At 48.9% G+C, this 23,329-nt stretch overlaps 7 protein-coding genes across 7 annotated transcripts in view; 4 read left to right on the top strand and 3 right to left on the bottom strand.

The window, feature by feature from the left end:
* Nucleotides 1-1,553: 1,553 nt before the first annotated feature.
* CNBL1700 (hypothetical protein) lies at nt 1,554-3,961 on the top strand (the record flags this gene model as incomplete). The annotated part of the gene is made up of 4 exons (XM_767209.1): nt 1,554-2,084; nt 2,148-2,347; nt 2,405-2,503; nt 2,557-3,961. 4 exons carry the CDS (start codon nt 1,554-1,556, stop codon nt 3,959-3,961), a joined length of 2,235 nt encoding a protein of 744 aa, XP_772302.1.
* A 618-nt stretch (nt 3,962-4,579) lies between these two features.
* Nucleotides 4,580-7,566, top strand: CNBL1690 (hypothetical protein; the record flags this gene model as incomplete). Its single annotated transcript, XM_767208.1, has 4 exons — nt 4,580-6,333; nt 6,385-6,511; nt 6,561-6,964; nt 7,005-7,566. 4 exons carry the CDS (start codon nt 4,580-4,582, stop codon nt 7,564-7,566), a joined length of 2,847 nt encoding a protein of 948 aa, XP_772301.1.
* A 926-nt stretch (nt 7,567-8,492) lies between these two features.
* CNBL1680 (hypothetical protein) lies at nt 8,493-13,202 on the bottom strand (the record flags this gene model as incomplete). Its single annotated transcript, XM_767207.1, has 14 exons — nt 8,493-8,666; nt 8,730-8,943; nt 9,012-9,130; nt 9,193-9,307; nt 9,381-9,538; nt 9,611-9,876; nt 9,943-10,081; nt 10,163-10,615; nt 10,679-10,801; nt 10,869-10,955; nt 11,024-11,351; nt 11,426-12,051; nt 12,115-12,283; nt 12,400-13,202. 14 exons carry the CDS (start codon nt 13,200-13,202, stop codon nt 8,493-8,495), a joined length of 3,774 nt encoding a protein of 1,257 aa, XP_772300.1.
* Nucleotides 13,203-13,365: 163 nt separating this feature from the next.
* Nucleotides 13,366-16,223, top strand: CNBL1670 (hypothetical protein; the record flags this gene model as incomplete). Its single annotated transcript, XM_767206.1, has 14 exons — nt 13,366-13,625; nt 13,673-13,961; nt 14,029-14,093; nt 14,140-14,258; nt 14,325-14,387; nt 14,439-14,538; nt 14,595-14,670; nt 14,739-14,889; nt 14,966-15,181; nt 15,250-15,394; nt 15,465-15,473; nt 15,546-15,558; nt 15,634-15,963; nt 16,014-16,223. The coding sequence occupies 14 exons, from the start codon at nt 13,366-13,368 to the stop codon at nt 16,221-16,223; spliced, it is 2,046 nt and encodes a 681-aa protein (XP_772299.1).
* Nucleotides 16,224-16,639: 416 nt separating this feature from the next.
* CNBL1660 (hypothetical protein) lies at nt 16,640-18,968 on the top strand (the record flags this gene model as incomplete). Its single annotated transcript, XM_767205.1, has 7 exons — nt 16,640-16,748; nt 16,810-16,849; nt 16,909-17,059; nt 17,172-17,443; nt 17,499-17,925; nt 17,969-18,091; nt 18,165-18,968. The coding sequence occupies 7 exons, from the start codon at nt 16,640-16,642 to the stop codon at nt 18,966-18,968; spliced, it is 1,926 nt and encodes a 641-aa protein (XP_772298.1).
* A 428-nt stretch (nt 18,969-19,396) lies between these two features.
* CNBL1650 (hypothetical protein) lies at nt 19,397-22,126 on the bottom strand (the record flags this gene model as incomplete). The annotated part of the gene is made up of 4 exons (XM_767204.1): nt 19,397-19,483; nt 19,541-19,623; nt 19,681-20,846; nt 20,892-22,126. 4 exons carry the CDS (start codon nt 22,124-22,126, stop codon nt 19,397-19,399), a joined length of 2,571 nt encoding a protein of 856 aa, XP_772297.1.
* Nucleotides 22,127-23,040: 914 nt separating this feature from the next.
* The window catches only part of CNBL1640 (hypothetical protein), a gene marked incomplete at both ends in the record, with an annotated part of 1,367 nt that continues 1,078 nt past the window's right edge, over nt 23,041-23,329 (bottom strand). The window contains one exon of the mRNA XM_767203.1: nt 23,041-23,329. This exon is cut by the window's right edge and continues 410 nt beyond it. Coding sequence (XP_772296.1) covers nt 23,041-23,329 — 289 coding nt within the window.

Here is a 23,329-nt window from a genome sequence, read left to right as displayed (position 1 = left end):
ATGATGGAATGCTACAACTCGATATCATCTAAATACGTATCACTCCGTCGTCGGCTCGGACCCTCAGCTTATTTGTGGCAGTTATTTGTTTTTTTTTTTTTCATTTCCAAATTTCTTATTTATGTTTTTTTTGCAGTTATTTGTATTTATTAACATTCATTTAAATTTCCTAATAATTTCGTTTTTTCTCGCTTTATCTTTTCCGTAATTAACCATTTGAAAGGGGAACTACGGCGCAATATTAAAAACTATTAAAAATGAAGTCTTAAAATCGCTCTTTTCTTCACCTTTGTCATTCCCGACGGCCTGTTTCCACCTTCTGCAGCATTCTGATCCTTCGCAGAACCAGAGACATCCTCCCTATAATTACTCTCGCCCTAACTTTCCCAGCTTCTTCTTCCAAAGGCTGACCTGCTCGTCGGTTTTTCCCTCTTAATAACAGACCACCGCTAGAGATCAGTTATTTGTAGTCAACTTCTTCGGCTACGTTGCAGCTATATTATTTTTACATCATCAAGAATCCGGCGTCCTAATCCTTGAATATTGAGATCTAAAGCTATTCGGCAGTACATACTTAGTCGGCAGTTAAATATATGTCCAGCGTTCTACTCAGCGAACAAAGGAAGGTTGGAGGTTGTGAGGTAGTTAGGTTATAGGCGGAAGTAAAACAGTGGAGAGCCCCTTATTCGCGTTTTTTACCCTCCTGCCTGCACAATCCCGCACGCAGCCACGAGCCGAATGATACCGAGCCGTGCCTGATCCGTACTTCATCATCCAGGGACAGCGTCTACCAGCAGGCGGAGAAGGCGTATAAAGTTATGGAAAAGTTTTTTTTAGAAGATCGTGCTTGTTAATGGATCTTTTGGCGAGAAGCATTGCATATCATATGCAAACAAAATGCATTTGCGTTGTATGTCTTTTCTAAGCACTTCCTTATGCATCTGAATTGCATTCCAGGCCATGTCATCATATGAAATCTGTGCTGTATATGCATTAGTCCTTGCTCATGACGGCAGGCGTCGCAAACTATATCCGAATTCGGTCAGAGGTCGCGGAATCAAACTGTGTTGTGGCCCGGTGCGGTGGTGGCGAGGCGACGGGCGGGTACGGAATAAGGAGAAGAGAAGAGCAAGACGAGCTGGTGTGGGAGTACATAGACACGTACCTATACGCGTACAGACATATATACTTAGCATAGATCCGCTGAAACAGCAGTGTCCACATTACCCCGAGAAAACATCCGTGGAATTATTTCTACAGTATTAGCTGCACTTGTAGAAAAAAAGAAGAAAGCAAAAAGGCAAAAAGACCGGGGTGCGCCGGTTGCAGAAGAAAGGCTTGAGCAGGATAATTATAGCTCATCTCAACCCTTGAATGATCACTTCTATCTCAGATACATCTCAGCGCTATAAATATATATCTTCTTTTCCCACTTTTTATTTATCCGCCTTTCTCCCCTTCCGATCTCCTACCTTACATAACAGTCCAGCATCGCACTTCTCCATACTACACCACACCGCCTCTGTCAACGACATACACACCCTATAAATGAGATGAACAAGGAAGAAAGCTGGAGGAGAGAAGGTATATGGGAGCGCCAGTGCCACGCTGGGCCATCCAGGCTCAGGGACGAGCCAGAGCATGCCCATTATGCCGCGAGAGACACTGCAAGCCGAAGCAGCAATGAGGATGGCAGCAGACGACGGCATCATGGACCAACTAGGACACGACGCCAAATACGGCAAAATCAAACTTTACACCTCTCCACTATTCTCCCACCACTATTCCTCCTACCTTTTCTTGGTGTCACTTCAGCTGCTCCAGCAGTCATACCAGCTCAGCCCACTCGGCTCCGACTGCCTTCTATTCCTACTGTCTTGCCGACTGTCACCACTACACTTCAGCCTACGCGCACCCTCGACAAACGAGTCAAATATCTGACATCGGTGATTACACCCTCTGTCTTGCCCACTGAGATACATTTTGTCGACGAAACGACTTTACCGTATCTGTTGACCCAGCATGCGGATGGATCGTGGAGAAAGGCGGAGGCTGGATGGTTCCTTTATGGTCGAAGAATAGCGGTGAGTCTCTTCGCATCCTTCGTATTTTGATTTAAGTCTCCGTTATGCTGACAGGCTGTTCAGTTGCCAACAGATAAAGCGACTCCGTCCAACGATGATGAAGATCACACGGAAGACGCTGCAGAATCTGTCACGAATCGAACCGTTTCCATCGACAGCGATAATGCGATGTTCACCAATGGTAGCAATTCATCTGTTACTGCGTCAAATGCGACTAGTACTGCTGCACCCTCTTTTGCTGTTGAAAAAGCCTTACCAAATGGGTCAGTTAGGCCCTTATCGCTCGATGAATGTTTTAAGGCTAACGATAAGTGACGTAGGTGGGGATACTCCTCGAATCGTACTAGCATCTACAAAGTGCCACTTATAGCAGTTGCGAGTGTGATTATGGCCATTGCAATTGTTGTCCTCATTATCATGTAAGTGTCTACATTTCATCTCGTCGCCTGATCGCTGACGTGCTCTTTCGCAGATACGCTCTCAATAGGCGAAAGAAACATCGCAAACAAAAACGCGCCAAAGAACGACTCCGCCGAAAAGCTCTTGCAGCCGCTGGCCTTACTGAAGATGACATCAAATGCTCGACAGCTGAAACCGCATTCAAGGAAAAACTTGCGGAGATGGAACGGAAACACAAGGCAAAGAAGAAGAGAGATGGACAGATGGGATTGGCCAGGAGTAAGGTTAAAGGGTGGAATGCAAGATTAGGAACCGTCAGACGTAGAAAGGGAAAGAAGGAGGAGAAGGAGCATGACGCGATGAGTTTGAAAGAAAATAAAATAATGGAAGAGGACATCTTCGAACGGGAAACTGTGGAGCAACCAGAAATTATAGTGTCACCTCATCTTGTCTCGCCCCCTTCCCCAGCACCTTCACAGACTCCTTCTGAGCAACCAGCCTCTGTCGAAACTTCGGCTCCCCAATCCGATACTTCATTCCCAGTATCGCCTACGCCATATTTTCCTCCCGCATATCGACCCGCATCAGTCCGTTCAATCCCAACCTCCACAGCAGGTCCTTCGCGCCCTTCAGCATCTGCTCATCCTCCTTATGTATCATCTGAGAGTTCTGCACAGAACTCTTTGGCAGGAGAAAAGACCCAAGCTCCTGGTTACTATCCCGCGCCCGCCACAGAAGACGGAGAGATTGCCCTGGCGGTCGCTTCTCGCGCCGATGGTAAAGCTCGACTTGTTGAGCCTCCTGCTGTCGCAGAAGAGGAGGATCCTCATCTGAGGATGAATCACGTTGCAACGGACGATAAACGCGTGCTGGAAAGATTGAGGATGGGTGGATCCGCTCCTCCACCTGTCCAGACAGAGGCTGAAGAGGGTCCAACTGCGCCGGTTGTCGATGTCGATGATGCTGGGTTCGAGATCATCCCTACCATTCCAGAAGAAGATGAAGCTGTCCGTACGAGTAGGGAATCGGAAAGGGAAGGGTTAGCGTTTCCACCTCCACCACAGCTTAGTGCAAGGCTGGTACAGTTCCATAATCTGGATAGTCCTGTACCTTCTGCTCCTCCCATTACTTCACCCTCCGCTCCTGACCATCAGTATACGACGCCTTCGGCGCCGCCGCTGGAAGTACCTGACGTGGAACCGTCAGCACCGCCTCTAGCGCTTGATGCGGAGATAAATGGGCCGTCTGCCCCACCACTGGGATCTGATGTCGACTCGGAATTAGAGGCGGGCCCTGATTCGTCCCACTCTTTGCCCGGGAGTCATGCCTCGACGGATGCCTCTACAATGGGCCAATCTGATCCAGATGGGATGGTATCAGAAGAAAGACCGGAGAGTATTGCTTCATCGATTGCCTCTAGTCGAAGCGGAAGTGTTCAGGGCGTCCAAGGTGTTTTTCTACCTCGTTACGAACCATGAACTAGCGCCCTAGAACATTTTGGGGCCTAGCATCATTTTCCGGAAGTTCTGTTCCGCTTTTTTTTTGGTTTTTTTTTGTCTTTTTTTCTGGCTTCGTCGCAATTTTTCTTCTATCATATATTTTTGGCTATAGGACGGGAATTTCCTTCTGGTTCATGAGGTTTACAGCTCGTTATATATTAAACAGGTTGATGTTGTATAATGCAGCTTCGAAGGGGAACTTTCTCAGCATGTCATGTCTTATGTCTGTTCGCACTGTCGAGTGTAGTCAGTTGATTCCTGCTGCATCAGTCAGATTATTCTACATAATAAGTGTTGCAGTCAAGGAGGCTGTTTGCAGGTGCAATGCATGGATAATAATAGTTAACGGAAGAAACAAGACTCTGTCTGAGTCACAGCAAAAAAGACGAAATTAGAAAATCAACATATCGTCCGTCACGGTTTTGTTTATCGCCGAGGTGATTAATTATTTGATTCGAACGTCGCGTCGCCTGCTCCCTTCTCCGCCCTCCACTTTCCATTCTCCAACCTCCCAAAAGCATCTGTTTTCCTCCCAGGGGCATTTGTTTTGCTCACGTCCGCATCGCCCTTCCTTCCCGTATCCCACGCGTCATCAACATGGAAACGGAGTTGGTCAACCACGGCGACGTCTTTAGCTCTTCACCGGGCAGAGCTCAAGAACACGAACAGTACAAGCGTACAAAATCGGATAACGCCAATAGCTCTGTGGAGACCAGGTTCATCTTCGGGGGGGACAAAGGCCAGGTATCAATAGGAAGCATGTTCATCCCCAAAAAGAAACCGCTTGGAATGACGAGGCGACAAGTTGTTCCCACCGGTTCTCTGAGCTCTGTTGGTTATCAAGGGGCTGCAGAAACCTCTGCTACGGACCTAAGGCGGCAACGCCAGATGGGAATGGATAAGGGTGAGAATGAATTAAGAGCCTTGGGTCTGACCTCAAGAGCAGAGTTCGAAAACGGCAAAGAGGAACGTAAGGCGGGGAAAACCCGAGAACGAGATCAGGACAAGCGGCGATTTCAGAAAGGGGCTTTACACACTTCGCGTGTATCCAGGTCTTGCTCCGCGGCCCATGATTTCTCCGACGAGTCAGACACAAAAAGTCCAGAAAGTTTCAAGAAGAGATCTTTGTTGTCATCAAATCGAGAGGCAGACAGAGTGTTTGAACAGCTCCTAGCAACAGAGCAGAATTTGGAAAAATTGTACAATCAAACAACATCAGGTGCCAGAAGTGGTGTCACTTCTCGAAAAGCTGTTGATGCGACCAGAAAGAAAGGCAAAGGACGAGAGTCTGAGCCTGTAGATCTAAGGTCTCCTACAAAGCCAACATCAGCATTCAAAAGCAGTAACCGTGGGACTACATCGAGCAATAGAGCCGAATCTAATGCCAGGCGCTCCAATGCTCTGAGACCAACCAGCTCTTCGCGATCGCGCTCTCCTCGTAAAACCAAGGAGACATCCAAGACCAAGGGGAGAAGTACCCTCGATGGCGTACCGCGTAATCGTCTTGTTTCTGTTACTAAATCAGAAATCAACGATCGTCTATCATCTACGGTCGTTGAAGTCAGCGACACCGAGAATGATGAAGATGATGAACTTGCGTTGGGGAGCACACCACCCAAGCATCAATCAGAAGGTTATAGAGACAAGGCTTCAGCTGCATCCAGTTCGTCACTGTCCAATGGGAAAGCGAATGACGTGGATGCCTTCAGTTTGATGTACGGCTCCCAGGCGCCCACCAAACCCATCAGAAATGGAAGGCGTCTGGGCAGAAGAGACAGCGACGTTCTCGTGTCCCCTTCAGACGAGTCAATGGTCTTTACGCCAAAACCTTCAAGATCCCTTGCAGCGTCTAAGCGAGCCGATAGAACCATCAATACTACTAAAAACAAAGCGACAAAACGAAGGTCGTCTAACTCTTCCGATAATGACGAAACCGTAGTAAGAGTGGGCAAGGGTAAAGGGAGGCCATTGAGCGTGGAAGACTCCACGCCAAAATCCAGGAATATGAAATACACACGAGAAGGTGCTTCTAAAGCAGATGTGAAAGCACAGCATGAAGACAGCGATGACGACTATGTTATTCACACGAAAAAATCACCTGTGAAACGGAGAAAGACAACTGTTTCTCAGCGATATGGCAAAAAGACCATCAACTCAGACGACGAAGACACAACACCTGCTCCCTTTGTCCCTGAAAAACTAACACCAGAGACTCAAAAGGAACGCGAAGATACTACTCGACAGCCTTCAGTTAGAAACAATGACAAGGGATTTTATTTCTTTGAGACCTTATCATCAAACATGGATTCATCTGACTACGATGAATTTGACGACGAATTCTTGGACGGCCCGTGAGTTGTCTGATTAAAATATACCATTGAATAGTGCTGACCAGCCCTTAGTTCAATATTGGTCAATGCAGACGATGAATTGGATGCTGAGAAGATGGCTTTGCTGGGAGAAGATGAATTCACTAAGAAAGAACGGGAATATCTGTTGTCTCACATGGATTGGACCAATCTTTGCCCTGTGAGTTACGAACCACATATTCACAGATATGTCCTCTGACGCTCCAAAGTACTGCAACTTGCCTCTTCCCAACAAGCCTAGCAAACACCACGAATACCTCAAAGCTAAATTACACAAGTTATCCACTCCTGCCCCAACTGACGAAAATCCCAATGCCCGCGCGCTGAGTTGGCAAAAAGCAATTGAGTTCTGTTCTCTCCATCATGCTGAAACTACCATTATTCCTTTGGGCATACGTGCTGGTTTCCCAGTTGACATCGATTTTGGAAACCTGGACAGACGGCTAGAGACAGGATGGATCAGGAATGAGCTTGATAAAATTGTCAGACAGCCAGAGGAGAGCGCTGTTTTTAGAGAGGTGAAAAAGGAAGTAGAGGAAGTCGGGCGCATGAAGTGGAGCAGTTTGGCTCATCAGTCAAAGGAAGAAAGATTAGCAGCAGTCAAACCCGGGTAGTGAGTCGCGTGTGTGAAGTTTGTATTGCGCTGACAAAAGTAGCTATGGTGAGCTTGGGAGAATTATTATTACAGATCATTTCCAATTACTTCGCCGATTGAACTACATGATGCCCAATATCCCTCCAGCCAAATCAGCATCTGAACTCACTCAAGATGTTGTTACCGCCATCGATCCTCTTTCACCCTCCGACTTTATCGCCAATGTTCTCGTGCCTGAAGCTGCTAATTTCCTTATTATGCAAGACAGAGGGCGGGAAGGGTTTGATCAGGCGGCATACGAAGCGGCCTCCAAGACGAGAACAGAGAGCTCAAAGTATGGCGAGTGGAAGTTCCCCGAGGCATCGAAGAGTTCGAAGAGGGTGTTGGAGGATCTCAGGTCTGGCATCGACGATAAGAGAAGGAGGCTGGCGAAGATACGCGGGAAGAAGAAGATGAAGTCAGAAAAGGAGAATCTGGAGTCAGCAGGCGAGAGCGGAGATAGGCAGGAGGATTCCATCGTCGTCGAGGAATCGTCTAAGGAGGTGCATCGTTCTAGTAGCTTGTATGACAAAGGGTGGGAAGAAGATCATTGGAAATCGGCTGCCAAATTGGTTGATTGATGATGATAATAATAATGTACGAGCGACAAGTATAATTGTGTTTTTATTAGTTGTATGTATGTCATTAACGAAAGACACTTCTACTCGTGGATGCGTCAGGCTCATAGGATCTTCTCATCAATGTTTAGGAAACTATGAGAAATTCCCAGCGCTAAGCCCGGGTACTGATTAGCTTGACCTGATGCGGTTGACGGATTATCACGATTGAAGACTCAAGTATGACTGGGTGAGCCGTTTCCAGATTGTTGCAAATGGTCATATTCTCAGGCGATCATGCTATGTTACCTTGACGTAGCTTTAATGTGGCCAATGGTACCACGAGATTGCAATCTGACATTGTTTCGTCGTCCAGCCTACCCTCCTTCCATACTTTGTTTTCCATTCAAATGATTGATCACACCAAGTTTCTTCAAGAGAAGGTCAAGGGTTCATTTCTGAAACTGGTTCTAGACCCATCCAAACCATCTAAGCAATTTTTCGGAACAGCCTGACTTGAGAATCTACGGTAAGTCAATCGAGCTTTTGGGAAGGGAACCATAAGAAGTGGCCATGGTTGCCGCCCATGCGTATGATTTGCGCGTGCTCCAAACATATGCGAGAATCAAATTTATCTAGCAATAATGTTTCCATTTGGGGTCAGTTGGCTATAAGGATGGGGTAGGGATATGTACTTATTTATATTCAACGTGATACCGAAGGTCCAGATGAGGACATGATTTGATTCGATCCGAGATGGATCTTTTTCGTTGATGAGAGAAGCGTCAGGGGATCAAAAGAAAGGCTGGCAGAGTTGGCTAGTGTACTTGGTGCCTAATAACGGATATGGTAGTTTGCAATGACTGTATAATATACATGCCTTTTCGTTGCACATCCAAACACAAGAGTAAGAGTACAAAAAGTCCTGTAGGAAAAGATTATCACCCCAATCAATCCTCCCCGAGGTCCCAGCCTTCGACGTCCATAGATAAAGCGTGTAAATCGATAAGGTATGTGTTGAGTTCGTCCGTGTTACTCTTACACTGTAGTTTGAGCATAGTATTGTAGTCTTCAAAGGCATAAGGAGGTGTTCCATTAATGTTCTTTAAATCCTCTAGCATTTTCTGTGATCGAGTGGCGCATCAGCAAATAATGACTCTATTTACCCGACTTGACTACTTCCTCACCTTTGGCCCTTGTTCGTACAAGTCCCAGAACTCTGTAGCCCGGACAAGTACACCCTGTTCATTGGCCGTCGCGATCCCCCGCAAGGTTTGTTGCAAACTGAGAATGTTGCGCTTGATCTTGCGCACACCAGCAGCATTGACACCCTTGACGTATTTAGAGGCATACGCAATCAAGCAATGATCGACTAGTTGTCCGAGGGCACGGAAGATAAAACTAGCAAAAGATTTGGTTAGCACGAGTACGTGCTTGGTAATCATTACGATATAGCATGTGTAATTTACCTGTGGTCATCAGGTGAAATAGTCCTTTGAGCAAGCTCTTCGAATTCTACAAGGCTTGCATTGAGATCCAAAATGTCTGAATCTGGCTCGAGTGCTTCACTTTCGAGTCTGAAATCTCCCTGCAAAGGATCGTACTATTGTTGGCGTATATCAAAAGTATTCATGATTTCTGTAGACTTACCTTTTGCATCGAAGCGCCAATGTTGCACATGACTTTGCACCGAATTTCCAGCCTGATGGCGTTGACTACCATCTCTGCAAGCTGCTCATACGTTTGTATGATTGCTTGGTACCGTCTACAAATCAAGTTTTTTGTCAGTAAAAAAAAAAAAAGGTTTGAGTTTGTTTTAGAAAACCAAGGGTACGCACTGAGCCATAGCTCTAGTTAGAGGTAATCGGGGTTCATCCGAATCAGCAGACAGAGGAGGAGCAGTTTTCAAGACGTCCAGCTCGGGCTGTTCACCCTCTGGAGAGACGGGTTCTTCAGATACCCATTGCAAGTCGAGTAAAGCGGCGATGAACCAGCGCTAAAGTGGGACCGTACCGTCGACGAACATTTAGCCTCTCCACCCGACATTTGTGCTCTCCCTGTGACTCACCAAGCTCTGAGACAAATTGCCAAGGGCCTCCAACTTGCGGCTTGAATTGATTAAATTCGACTCTGAAACCGGTCTATCGCGCAGCAATTCCATCTCGAGCCTGATTTCCTTGTGGCTGACCGATGCCATACCCGCACGATCGGTGGTAGGGACCGAACGCATTTCGGATAGACATTTAGTGATGTCCTCACGCTGGGCCCATACGGCTGGAATGACCATCGGCCGCTCCGAATCGGTTTCAAAGGTAGCAGGGTGGGAGACCAAATCTATTTTTTTTTAATAGAAAATCAGCAAAAACAACGATGACGATCTTGGATAGCTAGAAAACTCACCTTTGAATCTAGCGCTGCATTGCTGATAATACTGGACGATAACACCGACGATGAGTCGACTGTAATTCTCTCGGTGGAAGGGAGTTGTCTGAAGCATGATGCAAAGGCTATGTATCAACGCCATCACGCGCACGCTCGACTAATTGACGTCTGTGTCAGTGATACTGTCTGACGGAGAGCAAAAAAACAACCCCCCCCAAAAAAAAACTTTTTGACATACCTTGAGCGGTCGCTGCTTCGTATCCGCCAACACACCGCGATCAACCTGATAAGCATCGTACCCCGACACAGCCTTTTGGAATCCTGCCGTGACTTTCTCATCCAGCTGCCTCAAGAACACTTTAACGACAAAGTCTTCCAAGATGGTCGAAAACCCTTGAGTCTCGCTCTCGAAACCTGGTGGCACGATCGCCGATGCGCGATGGATGAATGCCAAGGTGGGATGGAAAAGGGTGGTGACGTTGAAAGCGTTGGGAGGGACGAGGGTGCGGTATCGGCTCGAGGATGGGGAGAAGCGGTCGTCCGTATCAGGAGCGATGGAAACGGGTTGGTCGGATTGCATGTTGACAAGACCGGGGACAGACGAGCGGAGAGCTTGTTGGACAGAGTCATCGATGGGTTTGATTTCTTTTTGGATGGCGCGAGAGTCGCTGTCGTTGAATCTGAACATTGACTATTGGCAAAACGGTAAAGAGTGTTAAAAAGACGGTATTTGATCAAAAGGGATTCAACTTGCCTTGGATTTATCGCGTGAGACTTTTGGATCTCGCAAGACCTCGTTAATCGACAGGATGGGGTTCCTATCAAGTCTTGATCCAGGCCGGTCGTCGGTCAAATAATTGCTCAGCAACGTTCTTACCTGGAAGTTTTTATTTTAGTGTTCAGACAACTCTGGGAAGATTAATTCACAAGTCTATAATACTCACTTCTTGCTGGACCGGCCGCCACATTTCCAATACTGGAATATTGATAGACGAACCCTTGGGTGTTGTGCTATCCTTGAAATCCGGTCGCTAAACATGAAAAAAACACTCTCAGCATCTTTTCTCTTTCGTCTTTGTGCAAACACACACACACACACACACACACGCGCAAAAAGAAAGGTACCCACAGAAGATATCCATCTCGACACTTCATACATGACCCTATGACCTTCCAGCACCGCTGCCAACTTGGAGTACAGAGTCCAAAACAAATCTTTTAGCAAAGCGGCATGCTGGGGCGGTCCGGCCGCGCCTAGTGAGATTTCGATCCGCGACGTTTCGGCGGAGGAGAAGAGAGATTTCCGGCTGGGAACGGCGGTGGTGGTTGCTGTGGGAGGGTTTGTCCGGGATGATGGGGTTGGATCAACGTTGCCTAACAAGTTTTGTGGGCGGACCGAAAGGTCTTCTTCTCGGTGTCGTTCGGTTCTGTCATTGGTTTTTATTTTTCAGTCATGCCATTCCGACTCGAGACCCAAAAACAAGGGAATACTTGTACTTACCGTTCTTCAACTTCATCCAACGTACCATCTACCAAAGCAAAAATCTCCCCCGGCGCTCTTTGCGCAACAGTATCCAAAGCCTGACCCAGCCTCCCTAGCACTGCCAAAGCCTCCAACAGATTCTCAATGTAGACGTACGAATCTGTTTCGGGGTTACCCGTGTTTCCCGCTGTACCAAGAAGAGAGGATAGAGAAGTGTGTGAACCCCCCGGTTGGACGATGCCGGTACCTGAGCCTAGACCTAGAGCATTTGGCTGTTGGTGAGAATGAACGGCGGGTAAAGTGTAAGTGGACGGTATGGGATCGCCGTCGTATTGGAGCATCGGTCTCGTACTCGGTTTAGTACTGAGTTGGGATAGGTAGCGAGAGAATTTGGAGGACGGGCCTGGTCCGGCGGTAGCGTTACCGTTGCCGTTGGTGGTGGTGGAGGACGTGTTGTTACCGCTGAGATTGGGAGAGGTTGAATTGGGATCTGGGGATCGGAGAAAGGCAAGGTCTTCGTCTTGTGATCCGATGATGGGGAGATCGGCTCGGCCAGGGGTATATGGTCTCCATCGTGAATCGCTGTAAAACGTTTTGAGGTAGATGTGATTGTGGAGTTCTTCAATAAGGATTTCTGTAATCGTCTGTCAACATTGTTAACGTTAGTACTGTTTCCCACATGATCATTTTGCAGATAATTTGCTTACTGTTTCCTGGGACATAAAGTACGATCTGAGGTCTGATAGAGCGCCAATCTCACGAAGCTCGGGTTTGTTGATGGTTTCAAGGCTTCGAACGAGAATGAGGGAGGCTTGGAGGAAGCGTTTATCTCCAACAAGGGATTCAAGCTGGTCGGGCACCTGCCTCAAGTTATCACTGTAGAGTCTTGGTCAGCAGGGTCATTTCTAGGCAAAGCAAATGTGTAAACTCGCATTGTATCCAAAATCCTGAGCATGTCGCGGACAGTCCGCTCCCGTGCCCTGATCCCGGACAGTTCAGACTTTCCTTTACCCGCAAACCCATCTCTTGCAGCTTTGAGTTCTTGTTTGGACTTGCGCACCTGTTCTTGGGCCCTTTCGAGGATATCCAAAAAGTTTTGATGAGCAGGCAAGGAGGCGGCAAATGACTTGGAGTTGGCCTGGACTGCAGCTTGCAAGCCAGCCGAGAGGGAGTCGTGCAGCCTGAGGAAAGAGGAAAGGCCGGGGTGTTGCGGGAGAGAGGGCGATGGGGCCTGCGAGAGGAGTGACAGGGCAAGAGACGAAGACGAGAAGTCGCTCTCCATGACAAACGGCCAGTCCTTTTTGACCTGTCGCATGGCTGAATCAATCTCTCCAAACTGGCCTCCCTCTTCGTTTTCCCAAACCTCTTCGCGATGAGACTTCTTCATCCTCGCCTCACTCTTGTGGGGGCGTCTGGCGGGCGCGGGCTGTTCGTGCTGGCGGCCTGCACTCATGAACGCGCCGACGACGTTGCGCATGGTCTCTGTGTTTGTCGCGCCGGACAGCTGGAAGGGCTGCGATGCCTGCTGCTGCGCGGCGGCGGACATCTGGGCGCGCATCTGCATGCGCTGTGCGCGGTCTGCAGCGAATACATCGGAGGTGAGTGGCTGGGGGGGGACTTGGGTCGGTCTCGAGGGCTGCGGTGGGCGGGGGGCATCGCGCAAGCGGGACCTGGCGGGGCGCGGGGGGCTTTCCTGGGGGAAGGGGGGGTAGGGGCCGGTGTCGGAGTTGTATGTGTCGGGGCGGAGGGGCTGGGGCCCGGAGATCTTGTACTTTGGGGCGGGCTGCCGGGACATGGCTGCGTGGAGAGCGTTGTTGGGAGTATTTGATCTGACATAAATAACAGATGTCAAGTCGTTGCGTCACCACCCAAGTTGCGCCACCCCTCAAGTCGTTGCGTCACCGCCGTCCACTTTAGTCATCGCACCCGATCTATACTCTCTCTCCACACACATCCCGATGCCAGACACACCGCCACACAAACACCACTACACCTCCCTCCGCTCCCTCATGCACAGCCCAGACCCCGGCAATCCCGCCAAGCGTGACTCCCTCACCCCGCGCCAGCCACGCCCAAGTCGCAACAGCAGCAGCTCACGCAGCCGCGAACGCAGGCTGGATCCTCCCAGAAAGGCAGACAAGGACAAGGGCCGCTTATCGACATGGAAACTCATGTGCCTCACCGTGTCCATGGGCGGGAGCCAGATCGCGTGGACAGTGTACGTGCTCAACGATCACCTGCAGCTGCCTGCTGACCTGCCACCAGGGAACTGGGATACGGAACGCCCTATCTCCTCTCGCTCGGCCTCTCGGAACAGCTCACTTCTCTCGTCTGGCTCGCCGGGCCTATATCCGGCCTCATCGCCCAGCCGCTCATCGGTGCCATTTCAGATTCCTCGCATTCTCGCTACCGGAGGCGATACTGGATTGTAACATCGACCATGCTGCTCGTATTTAGCGGTCTCGGTCTGGCTTTCACAGAACCTATTGCCAAAGCTTTGGTCGATTTGATAGGCGGCGGCCAAGGCGACTGGGATCCAAAGACTATCAGATTGGTATGTCATTCAGTTTTGCCGCCTTGTAAACGATCAAAACGGGATTGTGGCTTACACATGCAATTAGGTGAAGAACACGGCTATCGGTATAGCCGTCTTCTCATTCTACTGCCTTGACTTCGCTCTTAATGCGTGAGTAATCCACGCCCTTATGCATCAGTCTGATATCCCGGTGCAGTCTCCAAGCTTCCCTCCGCAATCTTGTCCTCGACATCACGCCAGGTGAACAACTTGCCACCGCCAATGCTTGGCATGGACGCTTCAACCATGTGGGTAACATTGTGGGGTTCACCATGGGTTCGTCCGTCTCCTTGATCCCAGACCGGCTTCTTTGGTCTGAATACTCATCTGGATACTCTGCAGGTTTCTTAAATCTCAGTCATGTACCGATCATCCGTTTGGTCGGAGGCGGTCAGTTTCGTAAAGGTACGTCTGGCACCCCACACACCTACCTTTAATAGCTGACATTATATCCAGTATGTATCGTGGCGTTGGTACTGTTGGTCATGACCGTGTGGATCACGTGTTGGACGCAAGAAGAAAAGGAAACGGACAGTATTTTTGGCGAAAGGCGCTCGTACGTTGTTATATGCTCGCGGCTCTGTCATACGCTGACATCAAACACCCCTATAGGAAAATACGAGATGTAGTGGGTACAATCTACGAAGCGGTACTCCATCTTCCAAAACCCATTCGCCGAGTTTGCATCGTAAGTCTTTCCCCCATACCTTCTTTCCAAAGACCACTCAAACCTAAAATTGCATCGGGCGCGGAAAGGTACAAATCGCCGCATTCATGGGATGGTTCCCGTATCTTTTCTACTCTACCACTTACGTCGCCGAAGTCATGGCCAAAGAATTACATCATAAACCTGATATCGATCGAGCCACCCGAGCTGGTAGCCTGGCCCTTTTGATCTATTCTTTCGGTAAGTGCTGCGTCTTTCTATATTACTATACAAATTTGCTCAACTGCCAACACCATTTGATCAAAAAAAAAAACAGTCGCCATCATCGCTGGGACACTTCTCCCTTACCTCGCCGCGCGAGATCGCCGACTGCTCAAACCCACTTCGGAAAAACTGCGAGATGGCGAGATTGAGATTGAAAACGAAGATGAAGAAGATGAAGAGCATGTGGAGATGGAGAGGATCAGAGAGATGGTACAGCAGTGGAAAGCCGAGGCTGCTAGAGAGGGAAGACCTCTGAAATTGCCTACTAGTAAGTTGCAGCTTCCGTTAAAACACACACATACGGCGTGTGCTGATATATCATCCGGTCATTTCCAGTGCCGTTCATGTTGAGAAATATTTGGACGGCGGGCTTGGTCATTTTCGGGTGCTTGATGATGTCCACGTTCTTCATCACAAAGGTCTGGCAAGCAACAGTGATGATCGCTTTGGTAGGCATCTGTTGGGCGATTGCTTGTTGGGTGTGAGTGGTTTTATTTTGGTTGAAAGGCAAAAGGTTTCAAGAACTGATGGAGAAATTGGCGTCTTATTAGACCGTTTGCGTAAGTGTTACGATTTCATTTTCTTTCTCAGTGTATATTTACTCATGAACAAATGATCGATGGATATCGCAGAATCATCATGGAGGTCAGTTTTGGATTTCCACTTATTAAACCGCACAACCCCCCAGACCCAAACCGATTGACTGACAAACACCCCCAGTTCCTCAAAGAGCTCGACGACAAGCCTCCTCCCCGAATATCAGACGGTCGCCCCCGTCCCACCCACGCGCGCACGACTTCCACCCCCCTCGGCTGGCGATCACATCCCACCAGCCCTGCAGGCCGCGCTTCCCCCGACGAACGTACACCACTTGCCAGAAGCTACTCGACCGCCGATCTTGATGGCGCTAATGAAATGGAATATACCGGCCAGGGACCAGTAGCTGGCGGGACTATTATGGGTATCCATAACCTCGCCATCGTTTTCCCTCAATTTATCGCAAGTCTAATTTTATCTCCTTTCTTGCGTTATCAGCTAATAGTGGTTGTCGTGCGATCATTTTTTTTTAGATTGCAGTCGTAGCCTCTATCATTTTCAAGCTAGCCGACACTCAGCCCGACATCCAGCCCACCTCGCCCGAAATCGGTGGACCGCACGGTCAAGATAAGAATGGAGTCGCCTGGGTCCTCCGGTTCGGCGGGTTGATGGCGTTTGTGGGGGCTTTGGTATCGAGGAAAGTACCGCCTACCAAGACTGAAAAGGCGATGAGGAGGAGATTGGCGGATATGAGGGAGGAAAGTGCAGAGTGAGAGATGTAGGCGGCGAGCGAGAGAAATGTCAGAGTGGAAAGGTCGGATTGGGACGTGTTATGTGTATATATGCGGAGGAGAGTTGACCGAGTTTAGTCTTGTTATTTACATGGATTTATTTTGTTGTCTTATTTGTCTGCAAACCGACTTGGAAAAAGAAACGGCGGCCGGATGCTATTACAGATGGAAAGTATGTCGATGATGCCCGGGGACGAGGGACGACGCTTCTGGGACATGCAGTATTACGTAACATATCGTCAAGACTCGCCCTGCGCGTTTGACTTGTTGTGTTTGGCTCATTTGTCTCAATCTCTGAGCATTCTCATCTTGTCACTGCGTTCCCATACCGTTTCCCCCTCTATCTGCAATCATCCGGCCTATACTGCGCCGGATATATCTCCAGGTATAAATAGAGGATGTCCCAGAGGCAAGGCAGGAGGTCTATGGGCCCAACCTCCCTGCCACAACAAACATCGCAAGAAAGGCGGGAGCAAGGGTTCGTCGAGCAGCAAAAGTTTGACGATTGTGAGTCCTCAACTGTGCCCTTTTTTCGACAGTCTTGCTGACAATCACACCCGTGGATTAGTCCGCAGAAGACATAGAGAACAAAATAAAGATATCATCCTGTACGCTCCGCACGTCCTTTTGCATGTAGAGCTCCACTGATCCAAAGTGTGTCAAACAGTGATAATGTGGAGCGCAAAAAGATTATCAAGACACTTCAGGATGAAATATCCATCCTTCAAAATGAGCTGTTAGATGTGAGAAGAAGAAATATGGCTCTGGAGTCGAGAGTGAAAAAGATGGAAAGAGAAAACTCGAGACTAGGTGGTGTAGTAAGTGTTTTTTCTTTCTTCCTTTCTTTGGGACTATTGTGCGCTCGAAACGAGACACATGCCTCGCTCATTTCTATGCCATATACTACGCCTGAGCTAACATTACAATTAGGATGTACTGAAAGCTTTAGATCATCTCTTGGCAGCTGCTCCAGCCCTCTATAGCTTACGTCAATCACTCTCCTCCCTACCGATTCCGCTACATTCAACGTCCTACAAACAACCATCCAACACACGTCCGACCTTGACATTCGTCGGGAACCCCACTGCCACCCGACCAGCTGCAAATGGGAAACAAAGACAGGATCTTGGAGCGGTAGTGGAAAGTGAAGAAGGAGATTGGGTGGATGATAGGCGGGTGACCTCGAGATCAAGAGGGCGAGGGTAGGTTTCTGTTTATTTGACTAGTTGGATAAACCGTCACTTATACCTATCAAAGACGACAAACGGATGTCGGGTCAGTTGCTGCTTCCAGATCACCAAGACCGAAGACCCCAGTATCCCCAGCTCGATCTTCCATATCCCCTAGCCCTAAAAAGGTTATCAGCACACGAAAAATACCAGCAAAACGAAGACGGGAAAGTGGATTGTTATCAACTCGACCGCGGTCCTGTTCGCCCGAGGTAGTTAGTGAACAAGAGCCGGCGATTCCAGTACAACAAGAGCCACAGGTGATGGATGAAGAACCTGTAGGGGGAACCAAAGTGGATGAAGAACCTCTAGGGGAAACCAGTGAATGGGAGGAAGGGCCTGTAGTCGAGATGAAACCCGACGAAGCTTTGGCTCTTGTTCAAGAAGAAGAGCAGGTCGACTTTAGCCGGAAAGAGAAAGAAGCAACTATAGAACCAGGGGCGGAGATCGTGAAAGTGAATGAAACTGAGTGTATGTTGCCTTTATTGTCAGGTACAGCCTGAGGCTCCCGCTGATTACGTGGTAGCCGAGTCCGATCCAAGTCGACCATCGGACCTTACGATTACAGACAATGCTGAACCAGAAGGAACTGGGCGAGGTCGTCGGGCACGTGCCAGTGTCGTTAGCTATAAAGAGCCTAGTCTTGTCAAGTGAGCTTCCCAGATGCTTTTTGTAATCAAACGTTAGCTGATAGTTTCGAAGGAAAATGCGAAAACCTGATGGGATCCAAACTCAAGATGTCATTAAAACCTTGACTCGAAAATCCATCTCCCCCAGAAGAGTCAAGAGTTCATTATCTCCCAAGAGAACGAAGAAAGATGCTTATAACACATCGCCTTCTCCTCCCATGCCCCTCATACCAGAGGGGTCTCTCAGCTCCCGATCTGCATCTACTAGAACCGCCAATCTGTCCGCAAGCAGCCAAAGTATGCGACGAAAAAGCACTCTGCCCAAAGCCAACAGCAGGAGTAGAGGCAAGCAAGAAGAATTTGGAAAGATGGCTAGGGCGGAAGATAAGGGTGGCGAAGATTTGGAAGAATACGAGGACGTTCACGATGAAGGGGAGGAACTAGACCTAAAGTTTGGACGAAGTTTGCAGATTGGCACCGGCAGTGGGTTCCGAAAGCCATCATCGTCCTCAACATCATCTCACCATTCTGCGATGCGTAGCAACGCCCCGAAAACCCTTCCAACGGCATCTGTCCCCGCCATTACATTAATTTCAGCGCCCCTTCCTGCAAATAAAGGTGAATCTTTATCGGCGGCTCTGAATGTCGATCCCCGTCTGGTCATATCGACAGGTTCAGGAATGACAACTTCGTCCAGGCGTCAATCCAGCGCAAGGGGTTTCAGGCCCACAAGCACAACGCGATCACGAGATGTTCTGACCGAGGTGCGACCGTCGAATATAGAGACTAAACCAGCGCTGGAACAGGACTTGAAGAAGGATGCAGGCGAAGTGGCAAGAGGAACGAGGGCCGTTGGAGTCTTGCAGTAAGAAAATGGGGACGATAATGATGTTAGATATGCGATCACTGTAGTTTAGAGGAAGCCAGTATAATGCTTTTATGTATGTTCGGATTTGTATCTTAAAAGCGGCTTGAAAGCGAAAGTTGGGAGATGCTTTGCTCAGTGCATGACTATGGGACCATATAGCATACCATTAAAGTGCTCTTTGTAGTGCAAAACTCAACCCTAAGTCACTATCTATGAATGTTTGCATGCACACACAGCAATCGTGGAGCATTCGTTTTCGTCCACAAACCTAATTTATCTTCAACAGGTGAAAGCACATTTGTACTCCTATTCTAAAAATGTCTAGTAATGTAAAAAAACATCTAGTAATGCGCAGAAGTTGGAAATTGAGATGAAATACAGCAGGTGGAAAATAAAGCATGTGGGCGCACGAGTGGCCGAATCAGACAATTATTTACGGCGAAGGACTATCACGCCGATGTCTATCGCAAGTGCACTAAGCGCGCCAAGTTCGCACTTTTCAGCGAGTATCTTAAACTGATCACCTTATCATCAGCGCCTGCGGAATGTTGCGAGCACGGGGGAGGGGCTTACCATCTCTTGTACAGTATTCTCGCACTGACTAATGTCCATTCGTCCCTTTTCCCTCAATACCTTTTTTAGATGCGGTCCATACACTAGTCCATCTCATTAGCCAAGTTTTTTCTATGACTTTGCAAAAGACTGATACATACCGGAGTGACAGTACGTCGCAATTCGCCTGGCATAAGCCTGCCGGTCAATCCTCCCCTGGTGAAAAGCCTTCCAAGCTGGGTGCATCAGTCTGTGAATCCTGACACCTGCTTGTGCCCATTCTCGAACCTCTTCAAGGGGATAGTGACTCTCAGCTGCTGTCTTTGCTCTGCTAGACGCCTTGAGTGGCTTATCAACGTCAAAGCCCTCCGAGTCCTTGGAAATTGGAGAAGAACTGTCGACATCCATGTCATCCAACATATGTTCCAAATTATCCCCCGTTTCGTCTTCAGTCACTTCATCCCGGTCAATGATGACTTCCCAATCCTCTGCCTGGCCCAGAGCGGCCTGCACACTAGCCAATGTCCTGGGCCAGTAAGGTATATCAACCAGCGCTGGTGCGACGTGCGTTCTGATCTCGCCCAATGTCACCAAGCTCTGAATCGCAGGGCTGAGAGCTTGACTGATGAGTTGGAATATGTCAGTGCGGTATCTTGTCGGCAGTGTGGATTGTGTAGAGGGAGTAAGGTGGTGGTTCTGATGTGGCAAGATGGACGGATGAATCTCTGTGAGAGGAGCGTGAGGATGGGGGGTAAATAGGTTGATATTTGGAGAGTTGGGGAAAGAGGCCGGGGCACGGTAAGGCGACGCTTTTGGGGGATGCGGTAGAGAATCACAAGAAGATGTACTTTCAGGGGGCTGTCGGGTCCTGATTACCATCCAGCACACCAAGATGCCTCCCTTTTTCACTTCTCTTGATTTCGCTTCTAACCAGTCTACCAAATCCTTTATTGCCTGCTTCTCCTTTTCATCTGCTTGGCTAGCGAACGCGGAGAAAGGCCTTGGTGATATTTCCCCTTGTAGCTTGCTTAATTCTCCAGCGCAGAGAGCAAAGTCGACTGTGTCAGCAGGTAAGGCATTCTCCGTAAATCCTGCAAAGGAGAATGATGTGAGTATAAGGGGGGAAGGGGCTAATGGCAGCTTGCCAATCTTGCGGTATGAAGAGGCTTGGGATGCCAGATTATATTGAAGGGCGCGAGTGTCGAAATCAGGATTGGCTTGGTGAGTGACGGAAAATACTTTGGGCGATTTGCTAGTTGAGCGAAGGCAAAGAGATTCGATAACTTCGGCAATTATTGGGTTTGGGGTTTCTTTGTGACACCCATATCTGCCCGATGTTAGCCAATGGTCACATGACGAAAGATGAACTCACTCTGCTACATGGTAATGATCAACTTCCTTTATCATTTCGATCTTACCCCGCACCGCATCTCCCATAGCCTTCAAGATTGGCTCTTCAAACGTCCATTCCGACTCTGAAAATACCTCTTTTCCTCTTCTGCTTTCACCGACCCAAGCATTATCTGACGAAACTCCCATTGTATCCGGCCCCATCACTCGTGCATCTCTGTCATTATTTCTTGACGAGCTCGATTCTGCCATGCGCTTACGAAAGGTCGCCGATAAATCGGGATCTAGGTAGGATGTTACGCCTGCTGAATCATGAGCCATGAGCTCAAAAGTATTGTACCGCCCATGAGGTTCAGATTGGCGAACATCCAGCATTGCTTGATGCATTTGAGGCGTAGCTGCGCGATGGTCGAAAGTAGCGGTCTCGGGAGAGGAGATTAATGGCTCGAGTGGATTATATCGTATGATGCGTGGCGCATCATGGTCGTGAGGCTGGCTAGCATTACGAAAGGTTTTCTGCGCGACCAAATGGGTGTCAACAGACATCGCACTGGTGAGGGACGCATTGCTCCCCCGTCTTTCCAGAGCCAGAAAAGGTACGCTCGGAGCACTGGAGCTTCTAGGAATGCTGTCATACCATCCGCTTTTTTCTGGAGGAATAAAAGAAGAGAAGAAATCTCCATCTTTTGGAGGATCAAGGATATGATCAACAGGTGGAAGTGGGATAGGAAGTGTTGGCAAAGTTCGAGGGTCGAGCGTTAACAGTTTAAACGATGTTTGCGAGGTTGGACTGCCATGTGGACGTTTCACGGACGCCACGCTGCTACTTCTCCTTGTTTGTATATTAGGCCGCCGCTCGTTCTGCACAATCATACCACACCTTGTTCTCTTTTTGCCGATTACAGTTCTGAGGTCACTGGCACTTGCTCTACCGATGACGACTGCCAACATGGCATAGGCGATCTCGTCTGCATGTGTGCCATAGTGCCCGGCAGAGGACACTCTGCTGTGAGGCACGCGGGCTGTTGAGATGACATGGTGTCTTATGTGAACGGGGGAACAAGAATGGGGAGGATGGTGAGGGTGATGTCCGAGGACGGCGGTGAGAGGTTGGTCGCTTGCAAATGACGAGGTCGCCGAAGAGTGGGCGACGTCGTGGGGCGCCTCGGAGTATGATCTGTTGTGGGAGCAGTGGTATGAATGCGAGCCAGAAGGTGCCCGTGCATCGGGAACACCAGTCCCGTAGTCGTCGTCCATGCTGTGTTGTGCGGTAATGCGATGGAGAGGAGGGCTGGAGTGGGCGAGGGCGAGAACAAAAGCAGGGGGACGGGTAATGAACGGTGACCTTTGTCTCCAAGGCGAGCCTACTTTCAATCAATGGCGGCTATAGAAGCCTGGCGCAATAGAAGCATTTCCGACGGTTGACTATACTTGACGCTTCTTCTCCATCTCAACTATCTCTGTCTCATTCTTTCCCCGTTGGTGTGCGTCTGCAGATGGCCAATGTTCCAGATTTCCCTCCACCTTTCCACTCTTTTGGGTTGATGGATTGATCAATTCTGATAGGCGCAGATCGGCAAAAAGCCCTAGGCTGGGCCTGCGCTTGCTGATGAAACGTCGAGAAAAAATGGGGGAAAGGATGGCCGGGCGCAGTAGCCTTTCATTAGCGCGACAAAGTGTCCAGGAAATTTCCTCAAAAAGCAAGTAAGAAGGGCAAGGTGCAAGCAAGTTATTTATTAGCGCGAGTGCATTATGCACTTCCGTAATTACCCGTGTAGACGGAATAGGGAAGTACGGAAACACGTAATAAATAGCACATTTACGGTATATGGTGGATGTTCCGTCGTACTTGTACTACGGCGAATGAAGCATGAAGAAGGTGAGGCACAAGGTACGGCCCTGCATCAGATCCGTGCAAGTGCACGCGGCGACCGGGAAGTTCATATTCAATCACAAAAACGTCCACCAAACCACCAGCAATGCCGGACGGACATCCATCGATCGGATCCGGTTCCCAACTCCGAATATGCGGAATCGTAACATCAAAGTTATGGAAACCTCGAAGAGGCAGGTGCAAAACATGCTGGTCTTACGTAGATTCCAAGAACGCGTTTTCAAAGCGTTTTCATTACATTTATCACTACTACGGCTAAACCCTTGCGCTGCTACTACTAACAGGATCTGCTATCATATTTACCCTTCTCTGCTCGCACCATCTCCGCCATCCACTTTAAACGCCCTTCTCGCTCATTTAGTCTCTTCTCCTGTTCATCGAGCATGCGCCGAAGCATACTACTTTCCTGTTTACGCATTCTCGCTGCCTTCTCATCGCCGTGAGGTTCTGCGCAGGGACCCGCATTATTCAAAGCCAACAATTTGCCGGGGTCAAGTGACGAGAGAATACCGAGTATCTGGCCCAGCTTTTCATGATTAACATCGCATGATTTGAGGCACGGTGTT

This window comes from Cryptococcus neoformans, chromosome 12, assembly GCF_000149385.1.
Source record: "Cryptococcus neoformans var. neoformans B-3501A chromosome 12, whole genome shotgun sequence".
NCBI lineage: Eukaryota > Fungi > Basidiomycota > Tremellomycetes > Tremellales > Cryptococcaceae > Cryptococcus > Cryptococcus deneoformans.
Note: the sequence above shows the minus strand (reverse complement) of the source record. Positions and strands in the feature narration are given on the sequence as shown.